General features: G+C 41.9%; 1 protein-coding gene across 1 annotated transcript in view; it reads right to left on the bottom strand.

Moving 5' to 3' along the window:
• Positions 1–8,787: 8,787 nt before the first annotated feature.
• Positions 8,788–11,581, bottom strand: part of cop1 (COP1 E3 ubiquitin ligase) — a 99,267-nt gene continuing 96,473 nt past the window's right edge. The window contains exons 19-20 of the mRNA XM_043698537.1: positions 10,582–10,629; positions 8,788–10,354 (exon numbers count right to left, since the gene is read on the bottom strand). Of these exons, the coding sequence (XP_043554472.1) occupies positions 10,337–10,354; positions 10,582–10,629 (66 nt within the window). The 3' untranslated portion in view covers positions 8,788–10,336. The remainder of the gene's footprint in view (positions 10,355–10,581; positions 10,630–11,581) is intronic.

Here is an 11,581-nt window from a genome sequence, read left to right as displayed (position 1 = left end):
GCTTATCTTCATTGAGCAGAGCACTGAGTTGGCAAGCCATTTTGCAGCTGTATAAAACTTTAGTTAGGCCACATTTTGGAGTATTGTGTGCAGTGCTGGTCGACCCTGTACAGGAAAGATGTGGAGACTTCGGTGAGGGTTAAAAAAGGTGGTTTACCAGGACATTGCCTGGACTGTGATGTATTAGCACGAAGGAGAGGTTGTACAAACTTGGATTGTTATCGCCTGATAGAAGTGTATGAAATTATGAGAGGTTTAGACAAGCTGGAGAGTCGAAGTCTCTTTCCCAGAATGGAAATGTCAAATACCAGGGTCGTGGGTTTAACATGAGATGGAGAAAGTAGAAAGAAGATGTGAGAGCAAGTGTTTTATACAGATGGTGGCAAATGTTTGGAACATGCTTGCCAGGGGAAGTGGTAGCAGCAGATACTTTGGCATTGTTTAAGAGGCATTCAGGCAGACACAAGAACAGGCAGAGAATAGAAGGATGTGCAGGCAGATTAGTTATGAATGGCATCATGGTCAACATGGACATGGTGGGCCAAAGGGCTTGTCCCTCTGCTATACTCTTCCAAAATTAAGGTATGTTTTTACTTGAATGGACTGACCTTCAAAGATTGCTGAGCGAGCAAGTATTACTGGGAGACTGGAAGAGTGATGTGATGATTGTAAGCTTTCTGATATGTGCATGTTTTTGATAGTTAATAATATTCTGAATGGCCCTGATAACCTGACCATTAATCAGGCAGTTGGGGGAAGAAGAACAATGATGTTTCTGACTGAAGTTGGTTCAGAGCTGTATGAAACACTTGACTATTTGCTCAGCTTGCTAAACCAAAATGACACACCGCTGTCAGACGTAACAGGTTCGGAAAGCACTACGGTCCTAAACTTAATCAGAAACCAGTGATAGCTATGAATTTGGAACAACACATTGGAGAGTTTCTCCTGACTTAGATAAAAACTCTTTACTCACTGTAAGTTTGGAGAATTTCAGGTGAAAGCATGGTGCAAGATTTGAGCGTGATTTAAAAAGTGAATGGATTTTCAGTGAGTTGTTGACCTTACCTATGTCAGCTGCTGGCACAGTTTGCCAAACAGAACATTCAAGGATGTGATTACAAATCCAGCTAGGTTAGGATCCAGTTCTGATGAAAAGTCATGTAGACTCAAAACAATAACCTGCTCTGTCTCCATGGATATTACTTGATCTGCATTGATTTTTGGCATTTTTTGTTTTCAGTAGATTCCAGCCTCTGCAGTAATTTGCTCTGACAACTGGATAACAGTTCAAATAGCAAATCCAGTTATATCAGGGTCAGGGTTGTTACGACAAATTTAGTTCGTGTTTTTATTAGTGCTAGGCTACGATTAGGCTTAGAGTTGGTGCAAGAGTTGAAATTACAAATCCAATTAGGATTGGCGCTATAGTTAGGGTTAAAATTACAAATCAGTTTGGATTAGTGCTGGGGTTAGGATTGAAATTGCAAATTCAGTCAGGATTAGGGTTGGATTTCAAAATCCTGTTAGGATTATGGTTATGGTTAGGATTAGTGTTAGGGCTGAAATGAAAAATACGGTTAGTGATAGGGTTAGGATGGTTGCATGGTTAGGGTTAGAGTTATAATTCGGGTTAATTAGGGTCAGCTCCAGTGTGGGCTGAGACTATGGTGAGGATTGGAGCTAGGGTTAGCCTTACGGTTAGGGTTAGGATTAGTTTAGGTTTAGCGCATGGTTTAGTGATAGTTTTAGGGTTAGGGTTAAGATTTTGGTTTGGGCTATCATTAGGATTAGGTCTAGCATTAGGTTTAGGGTTATGAATGGGGCGAAGGATAGGGTTTGGTTTAGGGTTTGGATTAGTTGTAGGATTACAGTAAGGATTATGGTTAGGATTAGGATCAGGATTAGGGTTAGGGATTGGTAGAGATTGGGTCTAAGGTTAGGGTTAGGATTGATGCTGTTATTAGAGCTGGCCTTACAGTTAGGGTTAACGTTAGGGTGAGAGTTCAGGTTAGGATTAGGGTTCCTGTTGGGGTTAGTGAAGGTTAGGATTCAGGTTAGGTTTTGGGTTGGGGTTGGAGCAAGACTGGGTTAGGGTTATGGCTAGGGTTAATGTTACAATGGGTCCTAAATTAGGATATGGGTCGCTGCTAGCGTTACTCTGACCCGTAGGACTAGGATCAGGGTTAAGGTTGGAGTTAGGGTTGGACCTTGGTTTGGGATGGAGTAGGAGTTGGGACAGGGGTAGTATTAGGTTTGGAGCAAGCAGTAAGGTAATGGTTGGTACTAGTAATTGTGTCAGGATTTGTATTTGAGTTCGGATGATGGCTTTGATTCAGGCTCATGTTAGGTTTAGTGTTGTCATTGCAAATACAGTAAAGTTCTTATAAATCTAATTAGGGTTAGCATTAGGGTTGTTGCTTGGGTTAGTTAGAGTTAGAGTTTAACGTTGTGGTGATGTTGCCTCTTTAACAAGGTTATTTTGCCCTTGGTTTCTTTTGAGAGGGGTCGTAAAGACAGAGGTACTGGTATGTCTGAACTGACCTATTTAGTAATGGCTTACAGATACTGCCTGAATCAACAATTAGAGGAGGCCTTCAGGATTTTTTAAAAAACACTTGTACAATGAAAGGGGTTCTCCCAGTTCAGGGAGTATTCTCGTTTGGTTTAGTTTTAGCTGGGAAACCTAAAGAAAGCTGCTGCACTGGAAAGAAGTTCTCTGTTTCAGCAAATGATCCTCCCTCTCTCTCTCTGACATCTCTCCTGTAAGAACCTATGTTTGAATTTACCTATTTGCCAAGGGGCCGTGTTTATGGAATGTTGCAGGAATTTGGAACAACTTTGTTGTTAGATCATGTTCGTGGGGTTTTCAAATAGTTGTTATTCTGAATGCTGTTTTCTTCTGCTTGTGTTTCATTTGGAGTTTGTAAATAATTCTGTTTTGTTTTAAACTGAGTGGTTTGACCAGTTGCATCACACCTGCTTAAAACTAGCAAAGTTAGGGTCTGGGCTATCTTGTTGAAATGTTTTGAGTGGCTCTGACCTGGTCCATAACAGGACTGAAAATTCCAAGTCCAGTTAGGGTTAGGAATGGTGTTGCAGGGTTGAGGTTATTGTTAGGGTTATGTTTAGAGTTAGCATTAGGATCAGGGTTAGGGTTAGGGTCAGAGCTAACATTATGGGATAGTTACGCTCGGTACTAGGGTTAAGGTTAACATTAGGTTTAGGGTTGGATTTGGAGCTAGGCTACAGTTAGGGTTAGAATTGGTTAAGGTTCAGGTTAGAGTTGGGTTTTTTGCTCAGATTAGGCTTAGGGTTGAAATTCAAAATCCAGTTAGGATTCAGAATAGTACTGCAGGGTTAGAGTTAGGATTGAAATTAGAGCTAGGCTGGGGTTAGAGTTAGAACTCAGGTTAGAGTTAATGTTCCTGAAGAAGGGCCTGTGCCCGAAACGTCGAATCTCCTGTTCCCTGGATGCTGCCTGACCTGCTGTGCTGTTCCAGCAATAAAGTTTCAACCTAGAGTTAATGTTCACCTTGGGATTAGGGTTATGGTTAGGGTGAGGGATAATGTTAGGTTTAGGGTTATGGTTAGTGTTATTGTTCAGATTGGGTCGAAGGTAAGGGTTAAGGTTAGCCTTCAGGATACTGTTTGGCTTGGGTTAGAGTTTTGATTAGGACTAGCATTAGCATTGGGGTTAATGTTAGGTTAATGATTAGTGTTTTGTTAGAATTAACATTAGGAATGAGTGTCGCATTAGGTTTCAATTTAAGATTGGCATTAGGATTAGGTTTAGGATTAAGTTTATGGTTTAGAGTTTTAGGGTTGGGGTCAGAGTGAGGCTCGGGTTAGTGTTAGGTTTATGGTGACATTTAGCGTTGGGATTGGGGCTAAGGTTATGGTCAGGAGTTCTGCTTGGGTTAATGTTAGCCTTCGAGTTAGTTAAGATTAGAGTTAGGGTTAGCATTCAGGTTAGGCATGAGGATGGAGCAAGGCGAAGGTTAAGAATACGGTTAGGTCTCAGGCTAAGTTTAGGATTATAATTGGTGCTAGGGGTGGGATGCCAGTATGAAGGTCATGGTTGGTTCTAGTGTTAATGTTAGGGTTAGTATTAACATAAGGTTTATGGTTACGATTAGGGCTCACTTTGGCAGTTAAGTTTAGTGTTGAAATTACAAATTGAGTTATGTTTAGGATTAGTCCTATGTTTAAGTTTGGGTTGAAACTGCAAATTCATTTTGGCATAATATTAGGACTGGTGCTTGTGTTAGGGTTAGGGCTGATAGTACAAATCTGTTTGTTTAGATTAGGGTTAAGTTTAAGATTAAAGTTAGGGTTAGAGTTGAAATTCAAAATCCAGTTAGGATTGGGAATGGTGTTGCAGGTTTTGTTTAGGGTGTTTCTGGTTTATTTGGCAGTTGGGTACTTAATCTAGGTTAGAAGTTCGGCACAACATCGTGGGCCGAAGGGCCTGTTCTGTGCTGTATTGTTCTATGTTCTATGTTGGCGTTTGGCAGTTAGGAGTTGGGTTTATAAATCTAGTGCCAGAATGTAATTTTCTGCATCAGGGTCAGTGCTAAGATTACCTTTAATGTTAGGGTTAGTGTTAAACTTGGGGTTAGGAATAGGTTTGGGGTTATTGTTGAAATTACAAATCTGGTACTGGAATATAATCCACTTTGTCAAATCCACTCATAATGTTGTTTGGTGACCAAGTTTATTCAAAGTTAGATTCGACAGATGTGATTAAATGATGTAATTAATCTTCATTGAACAAACTTTTTCCAGGGTTAAACCAAATTTAAGGGCTTCAGGGGGTTATGCACTCTGCACACATATTCCAGCTCCAAATAGTGGCAAGACCTGGAAAGAAGCTGCTAAGTTTGCAGTAAGTATTCCTGACTTCCCAAAGTATTTTCACTGTCTACGAGGGATAATTTAGGATAGTGATGGAATGTTCTCCACTTCCCAGGATGAGTCCACCTAAAACAACATTCAAGAAGCTTGGCATGGCAGAAAACTTGGCATGGTAATTTAGATTGATAAATTCTTGATGTCACAAGGAAGTAAGGGCTACGGGGAGAATGCGGGTAAGTGGAGTTGAAATGCCCACCAGCCATGATTAAATGGCGGAGTGGACTCAGTGGGCTGAATGGCCTTACTTCCACTCCTATGTCTTATAGTCCTAAAACAGGCAAAGTCTGAATGAGCTGCCAGAAGTAGTGGTGGAAGCTGGTACAATTGCAACATTTAAGAGGCATTTGGATGATTTTATGAATAGGAAGGGTTTGAAGGGATATGGGCCCGGTACTGGCAGGTGGGACTAGATTGTTTAAAAATCACACAACACCAGGTTATAGTACAACAGGTTTAATTGGAAGCACACTAGCTTTCGGAGCGACGCTCCTTCATCAGGTGATTGTGGAGGGTTCAATCGTAACACAGAATTTATAGCAAAAATTTGCAGTGTGATGTAACTGAAATTATACATTGAAAAATTGATTGTCTGTTAAGCCTTTCATCTGTTGAAAGAAGTGAAACTACCACTGTATTCTGTGTAAATCAAAACCCTTTTTTTTTAAAAAGAGTTGCATTCTCGGGTTAGCTGTTAACAATGGTGATAGCTAGACAACATGTTGAAGGTGTTAGCCTTCATTGGCTAACACCTTCAACATATGGTCTAGCTATCACCATTGTTAACAGCTAACCCGAGAATGCAACATTTTTAAAAAAAAAGGTTTTGAGTTTCACTTCTTTCATGTGTAAATCAATCACTGTATTCTAACCGATGAAAGGCTTAACAGACAATCCATTTTTCAATGTATAATTTCAGTTACATCACACTGCAAATTTTTGCTATAAATTCTGTTACGATCGAGCCCTCCACAATCACCTGAAGGAGCGTCGCTCCGAAAGCTAGTGTGCTTCCAATTAAACTTGTTGGACTATAACATGGTGCTGTGATTTTTAACTTTGTACACCCCAGTCCAACACCGGCATCTCCAAATCGGGACTAGATTGGGTTGGGATATCTGGTTGGCACTGACAGGTTGGACCAAGGGTCTGTTTCTGTGCTGTACATCTCTATGACTCGAAGAGGGCTTCTGAGCTGGCCCCAATCTGCTCCAACCACTTTGCTTCTTTACAAATTTTTTTTTTCTTGACTTACGTGCTGGAGGAAGCTTGGTTGTGGAAGCAGCAGTGGTGACATGCACCAGGTGAGAGCTTTGGTGGTTGGCCACAAGTCAACTGATGTGGCAGTCAATAGCAACGTTCCTTCATGGTCTGGAATGGTACCAGAGCAGGACTCCAGGAGCAGGCAGCCCCTGGTGAAAGCGGGAAGAGGCAGCCAGCATCAAGAGTGGAAGCAGGCAGCCCGTGGCATCAGCAGTGGCAAGAACACATTGCAACAGGCAGTGACAACGGGCAACGCAGGCCAGTGGCAGGGGAGAGGTTGAGGAATGTGAATCCAGCATGGCCAGGCACTGCAGACTGGCGTCTGGAATTCTTAGCAGTGTTGCTTTGTTTCTCCACTTTATCGAAAGGACTGCAATGTTTAAATTTTTCTTTACAAGTCACAAAGCAGAAAAATAAACTTTTCACTGTGCTCATGTGCGTTTGTGACAATAAACCTAATTCAATATCGTTCAGGGCTTGTTTGACACCAAATGGTTGAGGCAAAACATAGAAATGTTTTCAAGGAGGTATAAACCTCAGAGGTAAAGGGATCAAAAGGACATAGAGACAGAAAAAGAACAGGATACTGAGTTGATCAATCATCATACTGAATGGTGGAAAAGGTTTGTTCCTATTTTCAATTATTCTATTCCCTACAGTGGAGATTAAGATGGAGTTTTTAATGGACTTGCTGAACATCTGAGAAACATCCTGGAGCTCTCATACAGTATTCTCATAAATGCTTCTTAACATTTTGCTTGAAGGCTTATCAACTTGAAAAGGTTTTTGTTTAAAAAGACCATGTGATAAAGCCATTGCTAGCTAGACAGCATTTGTTTATTCCAAACTGGCTTCAACCAGGTCTTCCCCAACGACTGCAGTGTCAGTACACCCACATGCAGTCAGAGAGGGTGCTCCGGGTCTCAGAAAACAGTCAATTTTAATTCAAAGGCAGAATACTAAGGGTTGATGTCACAAAACACTTCACAAAAAGGGAAGTGGAGATTCGAAACTGCTGCCTCCAAAACCAAATCAAAGCCGCTCGAAAGAAAATTCGCAATATTTGGTTTGAAGGTGTTACAAAGCAGAGATTGACACCCCTCTAATAAATAAAACAGAAACATCCGGAGGACAACCATGCTTTGCAATCTGATAAAACAGTGTGACAAGGGGTCTGACCTATCTCTTAACCACTCCTGTATAACAAAGGGGGGGATAAATGAAATGAAATCCTTTTACCCACACTATAATTAATAAGTAATTTATTTATCCAACTCCAACAGTAAACAAATTAACAGAATTACTAACAAAATGGAATAAATTTCTAATTACTATCTATTCCCTTACTGAACTAAATTCTAATATGTATGCTGTTAACACTTATATAAATCTAATTATTAAGAATAAATTAAAACTTAATGTCGCCAAGTTCTCACAATCTGTATTCCCTGCTTTATCTCCAATCTTCCTACAGCTGATCTCAAATCACAAATTGTGGCGGCTCAGTGGTTAGCACTGCTGCCCCACAGCACCAGAGACCCAGGTTCAATCCCAGCCTCGGGTGACTGTGTGGAGTTTGCACATTCTCCCGGTGTCTGCGTGGGTTTGCTCCGGTTTCCTCCCACAGTCCAAAGATGTGCAGGTCAGGTGAATTGGCCATGTTAAATTGCCCATAGTGTTAGGTGCATTTGTCAGAGTGAAATGCATCTCTCTGGGTTAATCTTTGGAGGGTTGGTGTGGACTTGTTGGGCCAAAGCACCTGTTTCCACACTCTTGGGAATCTAATAAAATGCCTTTTGGCTGATAATTCTTCAGAGAGTATTTTGAGCTGAGTATTTTGTGATGGGTCTTTTGAAAGAGAGCTTAAAAATTGTGTGTGAAATCTCAACTTAAAAAAACACTTTATATCTTAAAGGGAGCCCACACACTGCTTTTTAAATCACAATTATTCTACACAACTGCATAACAAAGGATAAGGCACCAAAGCAGATACAGATTAAATAGGATAGAGATCAGCCACCATAGTTAATCAAGGAGCTCAAGCCACAAAGAACCAAACTATAGTCCCAGTTACAATTGTGGAATATCTACCAGTATTCATTGTCAAGGTTGTTGAGGGACCTTACAGAATGAGTGTCACTCTTTTCAGGGAATGTAGTTGTACAGAATAGGTAGCAAAGCATAATAATAGTTTTAATAGCTTTAAACATGACATCTTAGGAAGGAGAGACTGGCCTTGAACAGATTACAATGTATGCTTACAAGAATGATACCTGGATTTATGGGGTTATGAGGAGATAATAAAGAAATGAGGCCTGATTTCTCTCAGATTTAGAACGTTAAGGGGTGATCTGATCAAAGTACTCAAGATATTAACTGGAAAAGATAGAATAGATAAACAAGTTCCTCTGGTTGGAGATTCTGGAATTAGAGGAATTGTGAGAATTACACACAAAAGAAGGTAGATGTCTGGGATACTTTTCCCACTCATGGCTGTGGGTGAGAGATCCGTTGTTAAATTTACATCTGAGACAGATCCATTTTTGTTGAGTAAAGGGATTAAGGGAGATGAGCCTAGGCAGCTCCCATCAGGAAAAACATCATAAGAAACAAACTTGAAAAATCCTTTAATGATGGTCAATGAATAGAAACAAGCCAAGAGAGTGAAAAATGTACAAAGGTTGCAATCAAAGTGCAGGGTTTGAATCGATAAGTGAAGTTTCATGTTCCAACACTACACTTAGAGGTTTATTATTTGGTTTGAAAGAAACATAACACAATGGAGAATGCAAATTAAACATTGGACTGTGACATGGTTTAGCCCCAGGGAGCAGGTCCAGCCAAGCTTGGTGACTGAGTTAGAGGTCAATATTTAATTCTGAGCATCGGGAAGCTGAAAGGCAAGGGGTCAATACACAGCTCCAACGCTGAGCTAGGCCACATTGACAGTGCTAATGAAATAGGGCAGTTACAAATCACAACGGTGCGTTTGCAGCTCCACTTCCACCCCGCCCCCCCATCACCCCCATCCCACCCCGAATCAGGAACCTCTGTCAGATGTCTCCCACTAACATTCCTTGCCCATCTCCTCTTCCCCCTCCTGGGCACCACCAGTCACGGGCCCCTCAACCCATTTGCCCCTTGCCCTATCTGCCTCATCGCATTCCCAACACCATACACCAAGTTCCTTGCCCATTGTCCCACCTTCTCCTCTCCATCTCTCCACTCTCCCACTGCCCCACACTCAGGGTGCCCTTCATCCGTCTCTTCTGCTCTGCCACCACTCCCCCCATCAGGGGCCCTCATCCCATTTTCCCCCATCAGTGAGGGGTCTTTGACCTAACCCCACAGGAAGAGCCCATTGCACCGTCCTCAGTCAGGAATCGTGAGCCGTCGGCCTGGTGAAAACTGCCCTCCTTCAACAGTTTCAAGTCATCTAGCAATGCTCTGTCGTTAGACATTACCTCAAGTGTTGCACCAGTTTGATATGTTTAAAGCCCAAGAGATAGTAGAGATTCCACAGCATCACTACAGTTTGAGTAGTTTATTCTGATTGCTGCCTGTTTCACAGAAGATAGTGTCGACGAAGAACACACTCATTCAACACTGACACATGTTGAAGGAAAACATGCCGTGGTGATACTTCACACTCAGTGACCAGTTCCAAGAGAAATCAGGTTCAGAATAATGACTTCAAACGCAGTCACCACCAGAAGAGAAGTGCAGCCCGGAAACCAAAACCTGATCAGGGCTCCCGGGCAAAGTGCTTCTGAATGGAAACAGACTGGGGTGGCACTCCCTCCTGTTTCTCTAGCCCTGTCCCTTGGGAATCCAATTGCACCGGTTATTGTGATCATATCTTGGAAAGATAAGACAGACTTTACACCATTGCAGTTATACTTGGCCCGCCGTGCTATGGAAAATGCAAGCTCCTTTCTGGGCTGAGATTTCAGTTTGTGGACAGATTGGTCAATGATTCCTTCGAGCTCCTGCTCCCACAAGGAGCATGGATGGTCTCACAGTCCTGGCATATGCCACCGCTGGTGAAGGATCATGATGAACAGGAGGTTGGGATGCCAGCTACATGTTTTAATCAATTCCAAGGAAGGCATCACAAATTGATGATCAAGGGGGTGTGGCATCAGCTGGCTGGTTCCCATCAGACGAGTTCCAGGACCTGAAAATATGAACACAGGGTCACAGTGAGAAATCGCTCTAAGGGAAGACAAACTAAAACTGCTCGCTATACAATCAGGTACCAGTTACATTCTCGCAGCCATCAAAATCAGACAAAATTCCTCTTGAAACTGTTCTCAAGGTCTCCAGTCAAAATGTAAACGTGCTGTTCACACTTTGATCACTGGCTGGGAGACACTTGCCCATTTCTGCTTGGCGTCTGCTCACCTTTATTGTGCCTTGGCTGTTCGCTGCTATTAGGACATTCGATTCCTGCTGGTTTAAAAAAAAGAGAGAAAGGTTTAACCCAACAGCCACACAACTGAATATAATACATTTGAGTTTGCTTGTACAGACAAAGCAATTCACAGACAAAAAAACAACACTCTACACAGGCTACAACATTTGGTCTCATCGATGACAATCCTATGATTGGGAATGTGTTTTCTTTCTGACACATCACAAGATAACTGGATTAAACAGCACAGACTTACCACTGCACTGGAACATATAAAAAGCTAAGCATTGTGCTGAAATTAAGTAGACACCTCAAGTTCTCTTTTTTTGGGGTTTGCTGGGGAGGGGCTAGAAACCTCTTTGGCTTTGGTCTTTATGTCATCACTGTCTACAGGAATAGTGCCAGAAGACTGGAGGATAACAAATGTTGGGATGCCAGCTACATGTTTCAATTAATTCCAAGGAAGATATCACCAAAGTGGGGATAGAGACAACTCTGGTAATTATAGACCAATTATAACCGAGCATTACTTCGGTTGTGGGTAAAGTTTTGGAAAGGATTATGATAGAGGGTTTGTAATCATCTAGGGAGGAATCAGTTAATTAGGGATAGTCAACACGGTTTCGTGAAGGGTTGGTCTTGCCTCACAGACCTTACTGAGTTCCAAACAAGTGGATGAGAGTAAAACAGTTGTTGTGGTGTTTCAGTAAGGCGTTTGATAAGCTTCCGCACAGTAGGCTATTGCACAAAATACAGAGCCATGAGATTGAGGATGATTTAGAGGTTTGGATCAGAAATTGGCTAGCTGAAAGAAGACAGAGGATGGTGGTTGATGGGAAACGTTCATCCTAGAGTTCAGTTCCTAGTGGGGCACCACAAAGATCTGTTTTTAGGGCCACTGCTGCTTGTCCTTTTTTATAAATGACCTATATGAGGGCATAGGAGGATGGGTTAGTAAATTTGAGGATGACACTAAAGTCAGTGGAGTTG

Source organism: Chiloscyllium plagiosum, chromosome 11 (genome assembly GCF_004010195.1).
Source record: "Chiloscyllium plagiosum isolate BGI_BamShark_2017 chromosome 11, ASM401019v2, whole genome shotgun sequence".
NCBI classification, from domain to species: domain Eukaryota; kingdom Metazoa; phylum Chordata; class Chondrichthyes; order Orectolobiformes; family Hemiscylliidae; genus Chiloscyllium; species Chiloscyllium plagiosum.
The sequence above is the reverse complement of the archived record's forward strand: the minus strand, read 5'-3'. Positions and strand labels throughout refer to the sequence as shown.